Below are 24,120 nucleotides of genomic sequence, written 5' to 3'. Positions count from 1 at the left end.
ATTTTCTGATCAGGCACATCAATGCCCCTCATCCCCTTTCGTATACTGTCACTACAACTGGCATGACAATTTCCCTCCCCTTCGAAGATCTACGTTTCACCTTGTGGATGATAGCTGGGCATGCAGTAGAGAGAGAACTGATAACAATTTTTTCTGAGATTTTTTCTCTCTCCATGCAGTGAACAGCAAAGGGCCACTTCTTTTGTACACAGTTTGTTCAGGCTCTAATTTTAAAGAGTTTATTCCTGGAGGAAGATTTTTTCTATTACTGCGAACAGTACCGGTAAAAAGTGTTCTTTTCCCAAAGAGCTAATGCCAGGTCAACAGAAGTATACCAGTTGTCTACAACAGTATGGTACCCCTTCCCAAATATATTTCCAATGCTGTTCAGTAAACTGAAAACTACATCATACCCCAATCCTTTACCACTTGGTGCAGAACCTCCAGACTTTACAGGTGAATAAACACTGAACTGCATTGTATATGAGGAAACTGGTTCACACACCTTGAAAAGTTTACTTCTCCACTGGTGGTGATGCTTGTTTGGCAGATACTGAATCAGATGAGTTCTGTTTTTAGTACCAACTAATGTATCGTCAATACTGAGTGTTTTCCCTGGAACATATTGATTTTTAAAACAAGAATTGAAGTGGTCAATGGCTGGCCTAACCTTGAAGAGGGGATCCTAGTCTGGGTCACCTGGTTTCTTGCTGCATGTATTGTCCACAATATGGAAAAATCTGTTTATTAGTAAGAAAGCATCCCTTGCCATAACTTTTCTAAAGAAGGGTGTGTCTTGACTAGGGTGCTGAGTTGACCAGTAACTTGACAGGTTCTTTTTCTTCACAAGACCCATATTTATGACCAGGCCAATAAAATGTTTTAAATCTGCCATCCCAATACCACTATCTGGCCATAGACGAAATCGACTGTGCTTCTGTAGAACACCTAACTTATGGATGTATTGTCTGGCATAACGATTAGTCTCTTGCACTAATAATCTCCAGAACCCAAGGTTAAAAAACAGAAAGAAGTACAAGATTGGGGCGGCCTTACGGGGATGCATATTTCTGGGTCCGGGGTGGTGAACAGTAAATGAGACGCTTTTTCTGGGGAATTCACTTTCTGGAGTTTCCACATCACACCAATTCACACACACGCCTTTAAAACTTACATTACCAGTTGCCTGAAAACCTGCTGTAGAACCTGGAAGCTCATCAACATACACGTTACTAGATTTTAGGACACCCTGTGAAAATCTACCCGGTGCACTCACAATTTCATTTTCAATTTTGTCATCTGATGAACTCTCCACATTATCCTCCACACAATAATCATCATCACTATCCGTATCATAAATAAGTCTTTCAATTTCATTATCATCAACATAAACAGATGCCATGTTGCTTAACTGATAACTTCAAGTGTAAAGATAAAATAGTGTCTGCCTTCCAAACAAATTATATTTGTGACTCACAAATAGTTTCAAAAGAAAGATAAACCTTCCAGCTAGCAGGTAAACATACTGCTCCTGCCATCTCTTGAGATTCTTACGAACTATGACGATTTTCCTGATCGTCTGTCAGACAGACGATCGCAGTTGAGAAACAGTCACAGCGTCTGTCAGATAGATGGTCCACAGTTCTTGGGTTAAGAAATACAATAGCCAGCAGAATTAGAATTCTCAGAAATTGTGACAAGGGGGAAGAGAAAGGCAAGAGTTATTTCCAAGTCGGTGGAAAAGTTTGAGCCGCAGGTGAAGTTACAGTGCGAAACACCGGATGGGCTGCATGCAGATTTCCTAGAAATGACGTCAGGGGATCTCCAATGTACTAGCGAGGGCTGAGCGCACGGTTGGTACTTGAAGAAAAAAATATGAAACTACTCAGTCCCGCATAAGCTGGGACCAGTCGTAAAATTCGCAGGCCGGAAGCAGGCAAGACAACTTCGTATTGCAAGAAGCACTATCAACGTTAACTCCACGGATTAAATTTATAGAAGGAAGTGATTTATAAATTCGAGATAAGGTGAAATTTAGAAGCCTAACCATATAATTAAAGTTATTGAGGGAGATTGACTGGCGTAATTCTGAGAATTCATGGATGCTATCCATTGATTGGCTGCAGGCAAGGGACGCTACAAAACGGCACGAAATCCCCGCCTGGGATACAGGAGCTAAATTCATGATTATATTAATTACCAGCAAACGATATTATTTGAGAATTGGCATAGAGGCTAAAATAACATAATTACATCAGTTTAAGCCACTGACAGGGCCGTAAATAGTTGTATGAGGATATTGGAACTGCATGCCCTAAGATGACCTCTCGTGAACTCGGAGGGGAGGTGAGACGAATATAAATACAGGGTCGTGGGGACGGAAGTACTTACTTGTGAAGAATTGTTCGAGCCGTTACTACGCCAGGGTGCGTACTTACTCGTGGAGAATTGTTTGAGATGTTATTAAGTTACGTAGCACAGTGATGCAGGACGTCCATTAGTTCGTATTACAGTCTTGAAGCGTCTACTAGCAGGAGTTCGAATATACACAGAACTCATTAAATCAGAACCTACGGATAGGAGTGTGAGGTTCTAATCAAGAATAGAAAGTACTTTACGTGAGAACGATCGTAGGTGTTCGACGGAATTTCACCAGTAAACAGTGAATTAATACCTGATCAGCTACGCGAACGTGAGACGGGAAAAATAGAGTGCGCGCCGGGCCGTTGAAAGTGATACCGAGGTATTACATTTTCCTAGTGCCCGGGGAAGGAACGAATAATGTATATTTACATTAAGTTGGCTAGATAAAAAGCAAAGAGAGTTAAATTTATATGTTAAAGTTAGAGTGCAAATTATTACAAGTGCAAAAGTTATTTGTTTTGTTTTTATAAGATTTAAAATGTGCAGTAATAAAAAGTGTCAAGGATTACCTCTTAGAGCTGGCATGAATACCAGCAGGATGCAGTGCTAAAACCGGATCGGGCTAGGCTCCTCATCTTGTTTAGCAAACTACAATGCTGAGATGAGTATCCCTTAATATAAATTTGTAGATTGCTATCGTTAGCGGGAGGAAATCATATTCTTTAATTATGGTAACTTGATTGTGAAACGAGCCGTTTCCGGCTCGCATAAATTCAGAGATAGACAAAGGGACAAATAATATTAATATGAACATAATTAGATCAAGCACTCATCATAATTTTGATTATTTAATAGAGTAGAGTCGGGTTGATTTGTGTATTCAAGTGCTTGAATTGTTTGTAATTTTACATGGAGCACATTTCATGTAAAGATAAGATTAATATTCATTTTAGCGGTGCTCCAAAGTGTTTTCAGTTATCAGAAACTGTATAGATTTAAGGCAGGTGGTAAGATTATCCAAAGGTAGGGTGTTGCCAAGTGATTTTAACTGTTGTGGGACTGAATGAAGTCCATTGAATTGTCTGTAAATATCGATTATTTGTGCCGCGAAGTTTCGCCAGTGGACAGAAATATAATAATCAGTAGAAGTATCGGAGTAATAAATGAACATGGGTAATGTGTAAATGTGCGTTTAATAATAACGCTTTGTGAATAATGGCACGGGCCTAAGTTGATGGAATGATTGCAAGTTAAAGTAATTTCATTGTCGAGATAACATATGGCGTGGAAGACTTTAATTCAGGCAATAAATTCGATTTTAAGCTTAATTGTTGATTTAACGTTTTTGGATTCCATAATAATCGTAAATATTTGTTTAAAAGCGATAGAGGCACTTGTATATGATGGTCACGCTATGTTGAAAGCCCAGAGTGCTTTGGGCCAAATGTTGATGCCGGAAATCGTGTGGGACAAAAATCCGGCATGAGATGAAAATGAATCGTACTGATGTTGATGAAGAAATAGAGGATCTTGGGGCATACGTCGATATAATATGCCGATTCAGTGTCATGAGTGGCAGGAGTCCATGCACCAAAGATTAATTAGTGGATTCAATGTTTGAAGAGTTCCAGTGGAATAAATGGACTTGAAAATGAAATGGAAGGAATGATTTAGCACTTGCAGAAATTGGATGTATTTGCCCAACTGCGAGGTGCCATGGGATTTGAGATTTGTCTTGGGAGGACATGGTGTTCCCATAAATGAATGACAGTACGAAAATAAGGTTGCGGGTTGAATACCGTTATTGTGTCCCAACTTATATGAAATCGGATCTTGGTGGTTCATATTGGGAGTTAACATATGTGACTAAATTCTAAAAGATGGGAATTTAAAATATAAAATTTTGAAATAATAATAATAATAATAATAATAATAATAATAATAATAATTTGAAGAAGAATAAGAAGAATTTATTATATTATTTCTGAGAATAATAATAGTCGTGGGAATTGAAATTAAAATACAGAATTTTCGAACTAATAATAATAATTATAATAATTTGAAGAATAAGAATAATTTATTAGATTATTTCTGAGAATAATAATAATAGTGAACGATTGAAATTGAAATATTAAATCAATGATTACGTGTTGTGATAATCATGACCTCCACTGATGATAATAATCAAAATAAAAGTAAGATATTTTATTATTATTTCAGATGATGATGTTGAATGATACTAGGGGAGTCAGCTGGCGAAATAACGTAGTAATGTCAAGTTGTCATAAATAATAAGTTGATATTTGTAATGTGATGGCAAATCCCTACATCTGGACCATTAGGTACGAGTCTCTTTGTCGTTTCCTTCACATAACGATTAGCCTATCTTAGTTAAGAATCCGGGGAGAGTTTTGTAGTATCCCGGGTTGGTCTCATCTCAAAAGTGGAGGCGATGGCATGATTCTTGTGATCGCGCCCACTTGGCTAACAGGTAATTGGTCCATGACAATCGATGGTCATTGTGTTCACAAAGGTCGAACTGACACCTTCAGAAATCAACGGTTCCACCATCCAAGTGGATGGGTGGTCAAAAGTGTAAAATATTATGTAATATTTTCAGGAATGATTTGCCAAATAACCGGCAAATTAAGGGTCAACGAATTTTGTTCTGTGTAAAATTTTTCAACTTTAATAAAAATGCTCCTTTAGCATTTGGAAGGAAACGGTTCCAGGTTCTGGTTCTTGTAGCATAGTAAACCCTTGGTGACCGTTTAAATATCCGTCCCCATTCCTAGGACGGAGCCTTCATATTTTTCCCTTTGATCTGATTTAATATCATTTTGTGTGCTTTTATGATGAGCCTTAAAGTTAATGATCAGAGTGTCCCTTTCAACCGTGTAGTACTATTTGGATGGCGTCCATACATTTAATTGGAGATCTTATGTCTTCATAATTTTTTTAATTGTTTATTAGTTGCGATAGATTCGGACCGTAACACCCCCTGAGATAAATGCTGGGTGGGACTCAGGCTTCGAGCGGGTACAATACACTTCATTCCAGTCTTTTCCTCCACAGATATAAAAATTTATTTTTGTCACTTTCTACTTCTATACATTCCTGTTTAGACAAGATGGTATTAAACAACAACATCAACAGTCAGGAAATACTGTACAACTTTTTTCTTTGTGTTCTCCATATAGTATGTAAAAATGATTTTTCAGGAAACTCATTTTCTTAACATTTATTTATAAAACATTTTTCTCTGTACTTTGTTGTAGGTTTCTCAGAAGAATCTCCTTGGACTTCATTAAGTTCCAACTATGAAGAAGCAAATGTGGAATTAGAGTCTAAAGCAAGTGATAGTCATCTATCCGTGTATAAATCTTTAGTAAAAGCTCGAAGCAACCCATCCATAATGTATGGTGAATTTGAATCTGCTGTATATAACGGCAGTGTATATGCCTTTACAAGGTGAGAATTTATCTCCATTCATAGCTTCACTAAGTGTCATTGGTTATTTGAAGGACAAAATGAACTTTATATATAATATTTAGGAATTTCACTTTCTGGAAATGTGTACAATTATGAGTGGATGTTACTGTTGGCATCTGCTTTTATGTTCTAGAGGGCATAATAGAAGAGTGGCATTGCCGCTGGCTTCTCATCATGTTGCTGCAGTTCGAATCCCTGTCAATGTGTGTAGGGGTTTGAAATGAAGTCCTGTCCCTGTGGTTTGGATTCCTTGTAAAAAAATTGGAGGTCCCATTGCTATAATCATAATATCAAGTCTCTTAAAACTACATGCTTGCTAGCTTTGTTTTTTTTCCTTCTGATCCATAAAGGACATCACTGTATTACTCTGTTAAGGGTACTCCTATAGAATTAGGAGTAGTTTTCTAGGAATGTCAGATTCAGTAGGGTGTTAAAATTCGATTAATAGCTAATGGAATACTGAAAGGTAGCATTAACATCCTGACCTGGTTGGAGCTGGAAAGCATGCACTGAGGAGGAGCTAATGGTAATATAAACTAGGTAATTTTCTTCCTGATGTGAGAGATACGTATGGCTTGTCATAATCTTACATGCTCATAGTATAGCTAAGTACATAGTATTTTTTGGAATATCCACTGAAGAAAATGGAAATTGCAACACCCAGGAGTGGTGCTACATTGCTGCAATTGAACATGCAGGAAGTGTGTTCAGTTATGATTCGATGATTACATTTTCAGGTCCCTCTGACCGCAAGTTTGGACAACAATCAATACAGGATGTGCCCACCACGAGCTGCAATACATTGATGAATTCGTCGAGGCATGGAGTCAATAAGGCCCTGGATCGCTTCCTGAGGAATTGTGGCCCATACTTGCTGCATTGCATGGGTCAGTTGTTCAAGAGTTGTGGGTGGCTGAGGACGGTTGGCCAGTTGTCGACCCATCATATCCCACACATGCTCAATAGGACTGAGGTCCGGGGATCTGGCGGGCCATTCTAAGGTTGTGATGTCATGGAGAGCTTCTCTGGAGATGCGTGCAGTGTGAACACGGGCATTGTCCTGCTGAAACATCCCATTAGCAATGTTCGCCATCATAGGAACAACCACTGGATTGAGTACCCTATTAACGTACTGTCGAGCAGTCATAGTGCCCTCAACAAGCACTAATTGTGTTTTCACATTAAAGCCAATAGCTCCCCAGACCATAATGCTTGGTGTCGGCCCTGTGTGCCTCTCGACAATAAGATCTGGGCGGCCCCTCTCCTTGGTACGTCGGCGCACACGATTCCGGCGATCACTGCGGGCAAGACAGAAGCGCGATTCATCACTAAAGATGACCCTATGCCATTCGACGACCCACGTCGATCTTTCTCGACACCAGGCCAGCCTTACACGTCACTGTTGTGGGGTCAATGGAACACCTTCTGCAGGGACACGGGTTCGTAAGCCAGCTGCACGCAGGCGATTACCAACTGTTTGTTGTGTAACGTGGGGTGCCACAGCTTCTCGAATTTGCCCTGCTGTTGCATGGGGTTCCATCCGGGCCATCCGAATGATGCGGCAATCCTCTCTCACAGTTGTCTGTCGCGCTGGGCCTGTGCCAGGTCTACGAGTGTGGGTACCTTCATTTGACCACTGCTGCCCTACACGTTGTACCGTAGATGCCTGTCGGCCAACACATGCAGCGACAGTCCTTAGCGATAATCCAGCCTCACACAGCCCCATTATCCGAGCCCTCTCAAACGGCGACAGTTGTTGATAGCGTGCTCTTCTCTGTCGTCGAGGCATGTTTGACGGGGAACACTTCACTGAACATACTGCAAGTCAACTACGCTACACCAGAGTCCGTATACTGGAGTTGATTCCTCCGCGACCAATCACATGGGGAGACCTGTAGCAACAATCCAATGTGTCTGAAACTTTGATCGTTTACATACCTACATGGCATCGTTCCATATCTTGAAAATCAGCACAAACTACCAATCCCTTCATGGTGTTGCAATTTCCATTTTCTTAAGTGTAATTTGTTGGAAATCAAAAGCAGAACAAAATAAACTAGTATAAAGTGATTTTAAGGGCAGCTTTTCCTTCCTTGCTTACTTTGTTTGGTTAGAATTAAATTAGATGTTATATAAGCTCACCAAACAAAAAATTAGTCACCCCTGGAGAAATCATTACAAGCATCATTTAAAACCATGTAACTCTGCCTTTGGACTTGATAACTGCCGGATTCGGTTAGGAAGAGAGTCCACAAGGTTGTGTAGGTACATTGCTTGCAGGTTAAGCCAGTCGCTGAGGATTTGATCGTGCAATTCCACCAATTTGTGGGGATGTTGATGTCAGCGTTTTACCCGCTATTCCAAGATGTTACATGTTATAAATGTCATTTTCTTGGTCCATATTGAGCTGTCGTATAATATATAATCAAAACAATTTTTGATGGTTTCCACCTTTTCAATACAGTTGTACAAACAATTGTACAAAGAATTGTATTGAAAAGGTGGACACTGTAAAAAATTGTTTTGAATAAATATTATTCCAAGATGTCCCAAAGATTTTCTATGGGGTTCAAGTCAGGTGATTTTGCAGGCCAGTCGAGATGTAACAAGGTGGGGGAATGTTCATAAAACCAATCACATGTGTGTCTAGCCCAACGAACTTTTCTGTTGTCTTGATAAATCGGGGTATCACTCCCATATTCATCATGCAGATGTTGTCTGAAAGGCAACATCTGATCTTCCAGAATGTTTAGATAAACTTGCTGGTTCATGTTGGTGGTCACCTCAGTGAGTGGGCCCAATCTATGATACGATGAACACCCCCAAAACATCACAGACCAACCTCCAGCTTGAACCTGACCTTGCACTCATCCAAGATGAAATGCTTCATTTGGCCTTCGGTGCACTCGACGGCATCAGTCATTGGAATACGACAGAAACGTGATTTGTCAGACTGCATTACATTCTGCCAGTCAGCTACTGTCCAAATTAAATTTTTAGTTCCTTGAAGTCTCGCAGGTTTGTGCCTTTGGAAGCAATGACCTCTTGCGAGGTGACAGACTACAAATATCCATTACATGCAGTTCCCGTCAGTGTTCTCTTGCTAACGGGCACCTTCATTCACAGACTGGAGCAATTCCTGCCAGGATTGGAGGTGATTTTGATTCACAAGCTGTGAATTGTCTCTCCTGTCTCTCTGTTGGGATCTTTTTCCGACCACAATTTTGATGTCTCGTGCCCACATGTAGTACACCACTTCTTGTAGACATTTTGAACAGTTCGCTGTGAAAGACCAACAAATCCAGCAACTTCACGCACCATATGGATGGCCAAGCACGATTGCCCATTTTGGCCACTGTCACATCTTTATACATACCAGTGTTGACGTACACTGTCCACTTGAATCATCCATGTCTCGCTGATTGCTACTGCCTTGTGCTCACGTAGAGGCAGTGTATGTGTGGTTGAGCATGGGACTTGTTTGCTATGCCATCTGTCCAGGCTTAACGATCCATCTGTGCGTGCGGAATGGGGTTAATATTTTTTCGTCTGGTGAGCTTATACTGATGCTGTACATTGATTTTTACAGTAGTTCAGCCAAGGAATAGCTCAAATACATTGTTACTGACAATGCACAACCAAGCCGAAATGGATGAAGCAGCTAAGAAACCTCAGATGATTCATTGCTGCGATGGTACAAAATTTGGTGTTGATTCATTATACCAGATGTGTTGGAAATATTTAAACCCTGGCCTTTGTCTCTTTCATGGAATTTTGAATATTATTTGTGTCAAAATATGGCTAATCAACGTTCACAACACCAGCCACGAAAAGAATATTCTAAAGATGAAACACTTCCTAATTCGACTGAGTGACGAGATTCTCTCGCCGTGGATGCAAAGCAGGTTACACAATCCAACACTGTCAAATGATCTGTGCCTCGCTATACAGGCAGTCTGTGGAATCGAACTCCATCATGAGGAAAATGCTGGAACATCATCTGCCCCGAGGAGAACTATCTGCCACGTATGTCTATCAAAAGATAGGGGAATTACAGCGTTTTGTACAGTTTGTTGTAAGGCGTTTAGCAGAGCATAGAGCACAAAGTACACACTAAGTGTTTAAAATAAATACTCTATTTTTGGCAAAACTATTGTTTCTGTGCTTATATACAGTGCCCTGCATTGTTTCTTAATGATAATTAATATATAAAGTGTTACCAAATTTTCCTAATTTTTGTCATGTTGTAAGAATAATGAACGTTTGTGAAATAAGATAATTGATGGGTTAATCGTCACGTTGGCTGAGTGGACCTAGAACTAGCCCTCACGTCATGGTAAAAAATGCCTGAACCTGGGGCCTCTGGAAGAGAGGCAGGCAAGCTACCCTTAGACTGCAGGTCCTGCTTGAAAAATTCCTACCTACATAAATTACCAGAGTTTGAAATTTCAATACAGATTCAGTTTTACCGGGAAAAGTTTGTTTTGCTGTGAAAACTTTTTTCAGGTCAGAAAATTTTATGATCCAAGATCGAAAACTATGCTACTAATTAACGCCAAACCAAACAGCAATTGATCAATAGTAGTTTTTAATTCTCTTATCTAATAAAGTACTAAACAGGTACGGGGACTTGTCACCCACCTTGTACATCTGATTCAAAAGTGCGAAACATGACGAAAAATCCCTCCTTTTTTTTTTTTTTTCCCTGTCTTCCCTTGTAATTTGGTCACTGGATTGGTTTGTTGCAAGTTTTCTGGAAGACTTGTACCACATAAATTAGGCTTACATAGACTTTTAAAGGTTATATTGAGCTCTAGCTCTTTCAGACCCAAGGCTAAGCAGAGATTTTTTTTGCAATTTTTGTTGTTTAATACCTCAATTGATCACAAAAACATAAAAAATCTGTTGCAGCAGAAAAAATCTTATTCCGTTGTTGTTTTTTATTACCCACACATTTGTGTGGGCTGGGTCTGTACTCAGTCGTTTTAGTGGAGAACTAGTGAAGTTTGTTAAGTTCACTTTATATTTATTAATACTAATATAACAATGATTTTTGTTCTAGAAGGATATTGAAAACATACACGTTCTATCACGTCAAATTTGTTTATTTATATGGGTACGATGCGCAAAGGTATCACCGAGATATCACTATAAAATTTGTCACAAATGGAACATAGCAATTGCTTTTACACATATCAAGTGAAAAATTCCTGGCACATTAAGAAATATTTCATTTTTGGAGTACATTATGTATGCGTACTTTACCACTTTACAAGTACATTTGGTGTTACGCTCACAGTGACACACGTATGTCTTTTGTCTCACACGTTGAACAATTTCGTGTGTAATGTCTTTGTTCGCTGAAGTTCTTTGATCACGACGAGTTGTGGACTTGTGCCCTAACTGATTCATTAAGTTATTTATTGGTCCAGGGATCATGCTACTTCGGCAATAGCTTAAGGTCTTGTAATTTAACAATAACCTGTTCATTTGCCTCATCGAAAAATGAATACTGTTCACCTCCATTTTGCTTTTTGAACTAGCCGCTCTACTCATATGGACAAAGATAATGAGAATTCACAGACATAGCACTCGCATTCCTCGGTGCTAGCCCTGGACCTCAAGAAAATAACAAAAGACGGCATCAGCAGCGGAATACGCCATAAACCAGTCCTGTCTACAAGCCTTAAGTATATTTTCATATTTCTCAAATAACGACGGTATTTCTTAATGTGCCAGGAATTTTTCACTTGATATGTGTAAAAGCAATTGTTATGTTCCATTTGTGACAAATTTTATAGTGATATCTCGGTGATACCTTTGCGCATCATACCCATTTATATTTATCTAATATACACAATACAAGCAGTGAGAAATTGTCCCAAATTTTGAAGAAAATAATAATTGTGAAAAATGCTTACGCTTACATCATTCCTTGTGGAATTCCCTGAAACACTTATTCTTACTTGTTAGGCATAGGTAAATATTACACTTAGTACATCGCACTCTGGTTCGGCTGGGTCAGCTGATCATACGGCCCATGCGCGCCGTCGGCAGATCATCAACAGCTGGCCAGTACTCAAAACCTTTGAGCCTTTTGTCCACATATGGGAGTGGTGCACACATCTTCTTGTTGGTGGATCTCTTTCTTGTTCATCCTCCTCTTGAAAGGGGACTAAGTCAGTTGTTGCAATAAGTATTTCAGCTAAGGCTAATCAAAATTTCATTACATCAACAATGTCTTTCTTCACAACTCCATTGTATGCAGCATCTCCCCTGTTCTCCATCCACACATTAATGCTCGCCAGATCAATAAGGTGAATAGCAGTTTTCAGTGTCCACTTCTTTGTTTTTAAAGAAGGTTCAGTACTCTTCCAAGAGCTGATCGCAGGTATCGACACTGCCCACCTTTTCATTCTATTTTTTGGGTGCGTTTGGAATTGGTACTTTAATTTACTTATTTTCCTTTTTCCTTTTTGTCCCATCTTTCTACTTTATGAAGTGGGGTTTCTCCATGCAAATTTGAGGCCATGGTCACCACTTTCGAGTCCTTCCATCGAATTAAACACATTCCCTCATCTGATCGTCATACCTCCTCAACTTCATCTCTTATAGTCTTTTGGTCGGGTTTAAATGTTTTATTTTTCACTGTGTTCATCACAACAGTGCCACTTCCATAAATTTCTTTCTCACTTAGGGCATCAAGAAAGTGTATAGTTGTGAAATGTCGGTCAAAATAAATTTTTGACCTGTACGTTGGGTTCTTGATAGATGAACAATATATTCCTGAAATTTAAAGGTTATGTTAAAACAAAACTTTGGTCTGTGTTAAATAATTGCTGTAAACATAGCAGTTATTTAATTACACTGTAATACGTATTCATACATTAAGGCAATAATACCGTATATTCCTTTTCTTGAGCCATTTGTTAGTTGAGGAATAAGAATAAGGTTAGCACACTTCAGTCCCAGCCCACACAAACGTGTGGGTAACATTTTGGGAACCTCTACAGTAAAATAAACAAATTATAACTGCTGTATCTATGCATGAAAAATACTAATATGGTATTAGTTTTCATATTATGCAGTTTGATATCAATATCTAATCAAAAAAGGTAGTTATGAACAGACTTACTTGATAATGCACCGATTGCCATGATGACCGCCAAAACCAGCAGAATCAACGTACTTCACAGGTCTTCCACAGGAGCACAGCGCCAATTAATGCATATCAAAGAGTTTGTACAAACCTATGCTTTAAACCTAAATGCCTCAGAATGCTCTGTCACTGCAATGAATCGTACCAACTGTTGAAACGTACCCACACAAACGTGTGGGTAGGGTCTGAAAGGGCTAAAACATGGTTTTGAGGGTATAAGCACTTATTCTTAAGAGTTCTCTAATGCATTGTATTCAATTCTGCCAGTCACTAATCACAAGCAAAGTGGAAAGTAGATAAGTCATCAAAACTCTAGAAATTTCATTTTATTTGTGACTTTGTGCTCGGTTAGAATGTACATTGAGGCACTCGTGCACAAGCCATACGAGTGGGAAATGATACAGTTTTTACAAATGTTGCACTGTGCATATAAAAAACTGCGGTTTTATGAGGACATTTTAATATTAAAGAGTGAATGTAAAAATCCCTGCCTTATACAGTGGAACTTCGATTCTCCGTTTTTTGAGGGACCATGAAAATAAAACATACAACACGGGAAAACTGAAAATCCGGGAATGAAAACCATCAACAGGATGGCTAAACATCACAAAAATGGAATGTGTATAATTATAATCTTACGAAAACTCCTAAACCAAACCAAACTACAGCCCCAATGGGACTTTGCCTGCCAAGCGACCGCTGCTCAGCCTGAAGGCCTGCAGATTATGAGGTGACGTATGGTCAGTGTGACAAATCCTCTCGGCTGATAATCCTGGCTCTCTAGATCGGGGTCGCCATCTCACCATTAGATAGCTCCTCAGTTAAAGGTAATCACGTAGGCTGAGTGGACCTGGAACCAGCCCTTATATCGAGGTAAAATTGCTTGACCTGGTCGGAATCGAACCCGGGCCCTCTGGATGAGAGACAGGCATGTTAGACCGTGAAACCACATTACCAGTACGAGAGTTCAAAATCTCGTTACTTTATATTCAGTTTTACAGGGGAATCTTCGTCAGTTTCCCGTGAAAACTTCTTTCAGTTCAGCAACTTTGATTAGCCAAACTCTTCGAAAAATCTAATAACGCTCAGCCAAACGACAATTGACCACAAGTAGTTTTTAATTCTCTCATCTAATAAAGCACATTAGATACAAAAGCAACCAACATGATGGCAAAATCCCTTCTTTACTTAATCTTTCATTGTAATTTGGTCTCCGGTATGCTGTTCATAGTCGGTTTCTGGATTTCTTGTACCACGTAAATTATGCCTACATCGACTGTTAAAGGTTATGTTGAATTTGAAAACATGGTTTCGAATGTATCGATTCTCAAAAGTTCTGGAATGCGTTGTATTCAATTCTGCCCATCACTAATCCAATAAAATTGGCAAGAGAAAAAAAAATCATAACTTCAGAAATTACGGTTATTCGCTACCTTGAGGTCATCTGGAAAGCGTGCTCACTGCACATGTTATTGCGAGTTGGAAATGATACAAACCATTTAAATGTAACGTGCGCAAATAAAACGACTGTGTTTTTTGGCATTTTAACACAAAAACGTAAAATTCCTAGTCTTACATTAGGACCAAAACAGTAATAGGCAATCGCAAGGCTTTCTTTTTTAAAAATTAAGGTGCCGCATCTGTTCTGGTCTCGCTAACATAATCATGTACGATAATATTAAAATACTAAATTTCTGTTAAGAAGGAGCTGTTCAGATTCCTGCCCGACAGCCCAGTTAGTCTACAGTGCTCTGAGGAAAGTGCCAAAAACCTGTTCGGCACTACGATCGAAAAAAGTAAAAATATAAATATCCAACCCTGGACATAATGTGGACTTTTTATAAGTGCGAACATTTGACGAAACTCGTTCAGTCTTCAAGCAGAGCTGTCAAAATGTGCCGTGACTCCTTACATTTGCTGCGGCCACTCTCTACTTGATTTCCGAGATTCTTTAAACAATACCACCCGAATGCGATGCTAAGATGGTCCCTTATGCAAGTTCACCGCTGATCGCTTTTCCAGTACAGTACTTGCTCTAATTATAGCAATGATGGGGCGTTAACACCAAGATCCATAAGTATGCCATAGCCGTCCTTTCATGAGATACAGTTCCGTGCCAAGTGAGACCTCAAGGTTCCTTGTTGTTGCAAGGTATGAGAAATATGTGCTAAAAGCATTAAAACAGTAGTATGCTCATATTATATATATTTTGAAGTATTTAGTAAGTTCAAAAATTTTGAAAATTGGTTGAAAACAGAAATATAAATATCCCTTGTTTAATGCTGCAGTGAAGGACTTACGAGATAAATGCATATATGCTGTGAAGAAATCATAGTGAGGCCTGAATCTTCAATTTTGTTAAACAGTATAAGAGCAGTCATTTGTGGCAATATGTCTGAAGTGTAATGAAGCAGTGTTTGTGCCTACCAGCATGTGCTGTGCTGCCAGGGCTCAGGGTGTACAGGTGATGTTTTTTTGTTTTAGAACCACTGCAGTTACCCCTAGATTTTGACTATATATATAGTATATTTAATCTGGTCAGTGTGATAAACATTCATGGATGCAACGTAAGGTGATTCGAATTCCACTAACTTCTTTCCTTGAAATAGTTTTCCACGATATTACATTGCAACTTGGGACAGAGCTTGAAATGGAAATTTTCAACAAATTGGACAGCATATCACTTTTGTGAGGAGGCTGGTGCCAGTGATGATCAGAGACTAGAGGTGATGTACAGTACTGAAATTTTGAAATGAATAATGATCACTATTGAAATATTCACATGCAGTTCAAGAAATAGAGAACTACTGACATTTGCACATAGCAGAGTATGTATTTCCACCAGTTTAATTCACAATGAGTGGAAACTTGGTGTAATCTCTCATAATTATCTAATTCAAGTTAACTGAATGATCTGTAGCCATTTCTTACGAGATGGAGTGGACAAGCTTCAGAACTTCATGAACCGAAACTGTTCTGGTCCATATGAGCCCCAACTCTGGACAGATGCTGGAATGTTATTTTCTCTTGGTCAAAACTGCTTCTCTCGCATTCCTAGCCCGATTTATTAAAATATTTTACGCTGCATTTTAATCTAAAGTTTTTTGGTGATTATGGAGAAGGAAGGGTTAGGACTGTGAAGGTTGTGCCTGTGGCCGTAATTGAGGTATAGCTTGGATTAAAAATGGGAACCACAAAAAACAATTTTTAGGGTTGTTGACATTTGGATTCAAACCTATCGGTTCCCAAATGCAAGCTTACAGTGGTATGCCCAGACGACATGGCCAATTTTTGGGTGTCCAGTTATTTATAGATACACATACAGTCAACACAATAACACAACACAATATGTGAATCCTCCCCTAACTCGAATGTCACATGTTGAAGTCTTACCTAGTTCTGGGTGTGGATACCTTCCTGACTTGAGGAGTATAGAATGTCAGTTAAATATTCCACATAGACTGTTACAGTTAAGTGCATTATCAGTAGACAAGAAAGTTATTGTTTTTCAAAAATAAAGGAAGTCTCTACATGAATCTGACAAGACGTACAATTTATTTACCTTACTCCAGCTGAAGTACCTGCATGAACTCGTGATTTTCACCAGCTGTCGCCATAAATATCCTAGTCACTTGACTCGTCGCAATGTCCAGCAACATGTCCCTTTCGTAATCTCCCTCTCAAAGATTCTCATCTTGTAAAATGCAAGTCACCCAGTCCTCCTTTGTCGCTTTACCCAGTTCCTCTTGAATTAAGTTAGGACATGAGACAGTTTGAATGTTTTGTTTATCTCTTCGACAGCATTTCTAAAGTTACACGAAATAAACTCAGTGGGGTTGTACTGGCAATAGTAAGATGTTAGGCGCACTACAGCATGGCCGCTTATTTCAGCAAGCATGTCGATTTCATATATTTTTTCCGTGGTTGGACAGATTTCCCAAGACCCATTGGATTAGATCAGCTTTTGTAAGGTTGCTATAATGTGGAATACTTCTAGCCAATAACCACACTATAAAATCACCCAGTTTTGTTTTTGGTATGGGAATCAGTCAGTCAATCAGTACTGATCTGCATTTAGGGCAGTTGCCCAGGTGGCAGATTCCCTATCTGTTGTTTTCCTAGCCACTGCACCTTGATGTCTCTTTCTTTAAATTTATCCAGAAACTTGGCAAACCTTTAGTTAAAAACTGTGACATTCTTATCTGTGTGATAATCATCACTTTTTGTCTTTAAATTACGTTCTTGGAGAAAACTACTGCAGCTGGAACCTACATGGCAAACAATAATCCAACCGCCCACATGGATTTTTAATCCCCTGTATCCTCTGTATCTTGCCAGATTTTCGTCGGTGCATACTTAGAAGATTAATATTTCTGAGAAAAAAATTAAAAAGAGGAAAAAATTACTCTTAGGTGCAGCAGTGATGTTCTTTCCATTAGATATCTTCTTCCATCATTGCTCTTTTTGTACTTGAATTAAAGTGAATATCTTTATGTATATCAGCCAGTAACTTGTTCAATATTGGATATTATCACTTTACATTACACCTGAGAACATTTCTTATTATAATGTCCTTATCAAAGGTATCAATTGTATTTATTGCAGTGCTTTATTTCATTCAAATGAGATGGTACCAGATGACCTAAGACTGTGGTTACCTTCATTTACAATATGCTGAACTGTGCTCTTGCTGACATTATAAACACCCCGTTTTACTACAGACACACTGAGGGGGGGGGGGGGGTATTTTCTGCATTCAGAAAATATTTATGGATGGTACTATCTTCTGGCCTTGACTGTGTGTTACCTCATTTCTGTTTGCCACAAGCCTTGGCTCTGTGTTATTTCTTTTCTGTTTGCCATTCTGTGAGTTTTGGTAGCAAAAGAAAGTAAAAAACAGACCAAAAAAATCTTCAAGTAGTAATAGAGGAACAGAGGTACCAATTGCAGTCGCACCACAAAGAGCACTATGTATTAGGTAATAATAATAATAATAATAATAATAATAATATAATAATATAATAATAATAATAATAATATGAAAAACCTCACAATACTTGCTGGGAAACACGAACCAAGGTACAGTGGGGGTAGACAGGACAAACGTCACTGAAGGGAACCCGCTGGAAGAGTAGCAAAGTTGGGATCTTCCTTAATAAGCGTGAACCCTACCTTCCAAATCAACCTTGTACTGGTATTTTACAGGTATTCTGTAGTGTTCTCTGTGTAATATTTGTTTGACATACTGAAAAGCCTCTGTTATGTTATGAAGAGTCCAATATATTTTTTAAAAGGGAGGAAGGCTTGTGTTACAGTTTCCCTAGTTTGATTTGTTGTCGAGTAACACATCTGAAACTGAAAGATGTCTTTTATTGATTGAATTCAGGATTTGAAGTTTTAAGTTTAGTGTCTGCAAGAATGTAATCCATTTTCTGCAGTGCTGGTCATTTGTTGGGAAACTCTTTAAAAAACCTTTTACAAAATGTATGTTTCTAGAATGAATTCAGTGAACATGAGTCTTGAGTGTTCTGCAATCTGATGGTGTGCAATGTCTTATTGAGTCAGCAAGGAGGAGGTTCAGTTTGTACTAGAATTGGAAAGTGTTTCACTATCAAGAATGACTGATATTTAGATAGATGCTTTCATAGCCTCTGAAGTCTAAGCTGCTGTTCAGAAAAACTAAAGTCCTAATGTGTAAAGTTTTAGTAAAGCCTGTATTAACATACGTTGCTGAGACCTGGACACTCTCAAAATTTGATGAAAGATAGCTCGGTATATTTGAAAGAAGGATTTAGAGGCAAATTTTTGGGTCAGAGGAAGAAAATGGTCTTTGAAGATTTAATCATGAATTGTATAATTTATATAATGAACCAAACATTAACTGCATAAAGATCAGAAGTTTGGAGTGGGCTGTACATGTGCTATGTGCTAATGGCAGAATGATAAAGAAGATATTTAATGCAGTGCCAGAAGGAATCAGGAAAGTTGGAAGACCAAAGTTAAGGTGGGAAGAAGGAATGAGAGGATGTAAAAATAATTGTAATCAAGAATTGGAGGAGCTCTGCACTGAACAGGAAAGAATGGGGAAAACCTCTTCAGAAGGCCAAGGCTCACAAAGGGCTGTCATGCCAGTGGTAATAATTGCTTGTTTATATGTTGAGCTGGTCAAAGAAGATGGTGACTTAATTGTTCCATTCCTTTCAAGTGTATAATACAAGGAACAGTTGAGCAACACTATAACAGTTACTTGACACTCCACAGCACTTGATGATGATGATGATGATGATGCTGCTGCTTGTTGTTTTAAGGGGCCTAACATCGAAGGTCATCGGCCCCCACAGCACTTAAAAAATCTGAATACAACTTGGCACATATGTGAGAAAAGTTGTTAATAGATTGTATGTTAATATATTATTAAACTATACAAAAATTGGAACTAGAGTAATTATTTCATCTTTATTAGAAATAAGGAAGATAATGCGTTTACACGGGATGCAACTGTTTTTGCATTAATATCAAGAAAAAATTGTGTGATGTTAATCTGTACTGCTAGTTTAGTACAGGATTGGATTAAGGAATACATAATTGGAATTGAAGTAATATGTAGAAAAATTGAATTGTGAAAGGAAATGCAGAATAGTGTGAACAAAATGACATCAGTGTGGAAAGAGGTAACACCAGCAAGGAGACAAGGGCAAACGTGAAAAGACTGGACTAGACAATCTCCACATCTCCATATACTGCTGTCTTGGAGTAGATAGGCCTCTCTGCATCTGTCCCCAGTTCTCCTACCTCCATTTTTCATTAGTACCTGACAAACTTGTTTCTGATTCCCATTATTTCAGAACAGACTTCAAAACGTTTTGAGGGGCCATCATGACAGATGTTCACTCTTGATGCAGGTAGTGTAGACTAAGAAGCAAGCTGGATAAACTTAGGAAATGGAAAGAGAGAAAAAGATCCATTTGAATAAAAGTGGTAAAAAGACTAGGAACATTACTTGAGCTGGAACTTAGTAATGAAGTGACAGATGCTTGCTTTTTGTGCACATTCTGGTTTTTTGCTTGGTTGTTTTTGCTCTCTGACATTTTTGGAAATATTTTATGTACTTCAAGATGAATTTTTTGTTGTGATTGAGTACAGAACCAGTTAACTAATTCATGCTTTTTCTTGCATGCTTCTTGGTTTGAAGGTTATGGTAAGTGTTCTTACTTTCATGTATAACACGGTGGTGAATTTCCCACTCACCTTGCTCCTTTCTAGTTCTTTGAACAGTCAGTATTAACAGAGTGAACTTCATAAAAGTAATTCACAATATTAAAAATAAAATATCATTACTCTAAGGTTCGGTTTCATCAAGGAGGGTTTATTAACTTCAGGTTAATATTTAAACTTGTTCTTGTGAGTTGGGCATTTCACCAAGCTATTTCGGTAGAGAGTTAATTACACCGCATTAACCCTCACCGGAAGTGGCTACCTTACCAATCAAGGAGGCCGTGACTGAAAATGAGAGGGTTATGAACACACTTCTTCGATATTCTTTTGTTTATTTTTCGTGCTGTACTATTTTGTTTTCTTCTACAGTTCCGTGGTAGCCTGAATTATTCCTTCATAATAAGCGTGAGAGCATTGACAAAAGAAATGCAAGAGGTTCAGAAGAGAAACTGAAGCACAAATAAAACATTACTCATGGAATTAAAGTATCAAATCATTATGGAATGAAGAAAACGGATAGCATGAAATAAGAAAAAGAGGGCCACACGGAAATAACTTATAGGGTCATTTAATATTGCCCACTTGATAGTGTGAACTAGCAAACAACTTAAACAGTTCTACAATAATATTGATACAGATGCTGACACTTGAGACCATTATGCCATTGGTAGATTTTGATACCCCAACATTTTCTCCGAACATTAACGTGTATGAAAGGACCCCGTGGCATAAAATCTTAATTCAATCATTACCTGCAGTATTAAATAGCGTTGAAACTAGTCCCAAGTCAGCATGTTGTAACTTAACCATTATAACATTTATTTGTATTGAAAAGGTGGACCCTTTAAGTTACCTCTCTTACGTTCTCTTAATTTAAATGATTTACAGCAGTCTTTTTGCCTTAAACCTCTAGTTAACAGTTCAATCCAGGTGAAAGGAGGTGTTAACTGCGACCTTAACCTAGAGGTAAAATTAACCTTCCTTGATGAAACAGAATGAATGGTCAAATTCAGAGTTAACACTGTGTAACACTAGGTTAAGGTTTAGCCCACGTTGATGGAACTGGGCCTAAGAGAAATAAAAATAATATGTCTTGAACTTCTTGATTTGGTTGCTTTGTGTTGGCAGTGGTTGATGGAAAAGGAATACAGTGTCATTATACCAAGCACTAAAGTATTTACTACAGTTATATTTCTGTTGCTTTTTAGGCTGAAAAGTGGTAATCCAGGGTACCTAGTGGCATTCAATCCTGGTGAGAATGATGAAACTGTAAGTTTCATGAATTTTAGCAACATGGCTGATGATCTTACTGTGATCATCCGGAGCTCAAACCTGAAAGGCCAAATGGAACCGTAAGTGCATCCTTATTGTTTCAATACATGTAATGTGTCCTGATTATCTCATTTCTACATTTTCTTTCCTTTATCATATTAACATATACATCGTCAGCAGTCTCTGGTAATTAAATTCATTAAATAAGATTAATCATGTATGTACATTGTACCGGACAAAATTTTGCCGCTAAATAAAATAAAAGAATCTGCCGCATTAGAAAAGCACCAATCAGAGTAAACATGTCGGTACTGGCCATGAAACAGAAGCACACATATTGGGCTTGTAGGCATCACCAAGATTCAGTTTCTAGATTGACTCATAAAACATAAACAACAAATACCACAGGAAATTTATTTCTAGAAGGTAAAGGAGCAGCTATCTTTCCGATAAACCCATTAATATTACACTTATGCGACCTGTTCTGACAGTGGGATGTAGTAGCTTAGTTTGTAGAGCTGCTGTATATGGGCGATACAGTATAAATTGCAGTGGTTTGAAACCACTCAATGCTCTGTACCCTTTATTTATTGCTAACTAGAACAGCTTGTAAGCACAGCCACTTCTAGGAATACATTAACAATATTAATGGGAACAGTTATAGTAATTGCCTTATTTTGTTTCATTTCTCTGTATAGCAGCATTTAAAATTGTATTTGGTCAATTAACAGTTTAGGTAAGATGGTAAATATAGAGAGCAGGCATATTATTTCTTTCTATTTTTGTTATTTCGTACTTGTGTTTAATTACATTATTTAATTGTATAATGAGCAAAACATGCTACGTCATTGCTACTTTAAGCATAACATAAATGGCCCAGTATTTGATTCCTATGATAGACTGTAGTAGGTAGATAACAAGGATTGTTGTGTTTCATTAGAGGTAGGTCGATTTGTCTGTGGACTGACAAGTGAATTAATATCTCAGGCTGTAAAACGGATGGATGGTGTCAGATACTGTCAAATAAGTTGAGGCAGTGAATAAGCGTTGTGCTGCAACTTGCCTCACAAAGGAGGGGGTTTGCGCACCTGCATACCTATCTGCTATCGTATGCTATCATTGCAGTAGGGTACACTTTGCCCTACGTGTGGTCTACAAAGTTTCTAACGTGTATGACGTAGCTAATTGGTTGCCTGTATTCTAGCCACAAACAATCGCCTCCTCAGCCTCGTCCAACCCAGCTCAGTACCCTATGCCACATTACAGGGCCATACAGACAAATCAGTCTGTGGAAGCTATCAAGTATTCAACCTTGCCACATCCCAGGCAGTTGGTGGCAAAATAAAAAATGCATGGTATTCGAACCTTTGAGCACCGTCCACTTTCACAACTCCCACTGCGCCCCAACCAGGTGAGCTATTGTAAGGCTTGACATGCAGCGTGGAGTTCTCCAGCCTATGCAATATCTGCTCCTGGTCTGTGTGTGTGCGCCTTCTGTTGTAAGGTACGTGTTCCTCGTATCTGTACTTGTTCCACGGACTCATTCGAGGTACCCATAAAGAATTAATAGTGATGCTTACGATTCTTGTGGTCTTCTAGCCTGTAAACACATATTTCGTTATATTACCCTGGTTTAGGGAGAGGGACAGATGTATTCCAGAATTGTAGTAAAAGCGACAGGATGCATAAAACTAAATTGCAAGGGGCTGGTGAATCACTCGGTATTAAAGGCTTTCTGTTCCAATTATCTCTTGAAGTTTAGGTGCAGAAGCCATGAGACGAGTAATACATTGCTTTCTCTTGGTAAACCTCCCAAACATTAAGGGCTGGATCCCAAAGGTCATCTTGGGATCTTTGGGTGGGGTAGGCCACACTTCTCCTTTGACACTTTTTTGATTTGCCTGAGATCTGCAGGGAAGCTAGTCTACAAGATTAATTTCATCTTGTTTGGTGAATCATCTCATCTTGCATGTGCAATTGTGTCTGTTAGGTCATCAGCCCAGAGTTTGGTTGGATCCTCAAATAGCACCACCAAAGGCTATGCAGTTATAGGAAAACCACAAAAACCAATGGCAGCACCAAAATGAGGCGTACTAGGCAAGGCGAGGAGTGCGGTAGTTTGCCATTGCTTTCCTCACTGGGCCAGACAGTGCTGTAGTAGCATGAATAACCCTATGAGCAACACCTTTCACAACCCTCAGACGAACTGGATGTGCTCCGAATGTTATTACTCAGTACAACCCATACCCCAGCAGCTTCAATATTGTCACAGCCATGAATGAGACTGGTACTGCAGTGGAAGCTACACTTTGCTATGGCATGTGCCAAGAGATGGATACAAAAGTACTGTATCCATCAAGAACTGACAGCAAGCTGAAAAAATAAAAGTATTTCTGCAGTGTTTCACCCAAATGCACAAAATTTGTCAGTTGCAGATATGGTTGTTTAAGATGAGTACAGCACTACCTAAAACCAGTGCCCTACAAAATGGACAAGCTTTAATTTAATTTTAGAAGAAACAGGTTCAGCGTGCTATTTGAACACAGATCTGCGGAACACCAAATGAGAATCTTTTCCACGAAACCACACTAGACCCTAAGCGATTGTGCATGGCTCGG

General features: G+C 38.7%; 1 protein-coding gene across 1 annotated transcript in view; it reads left to right on the top strand.

The window, feature by feature from the left end:
• LOC136864246 (probable maltase) overlaps positions 1–24,120 on the top strand; it is a 141,346-nt gene that overhangs the window by 93,677 nt on the left and 23,549 nt on the right. Inside the window, exons 8-9 of the mRNA XM_067140987.2 lie at positions 5,643–5,835; positions 21,439–21,582. Of these exons, the coding sequence (XP_066997088.2) occupies positions 5,643–5,835; positions 21,439–21,582 (337 nt within the window). The remainder of the gene's footprint in view (positions 1–5,642; positions 5,836–21,438; positions 21,583–24,120) is intronic.

This window comes from Anabrus simplex, chromosome 2, assembly GCF_040414725.1.
Source record: "Anabrus simplex isolate iqAnaSimp1 chromosome 2, ASM4041472v1, whole genome shotgun sequence".
NCBI lineage: Eukaryota > Metazoa > Arthropoda > Insecta > Orthoptera > Tettigoniidae > Anabrus > Anabrus simplex.
This window is presented reverse-complemented; position numbering and strand designations above follow the sequence as displayed.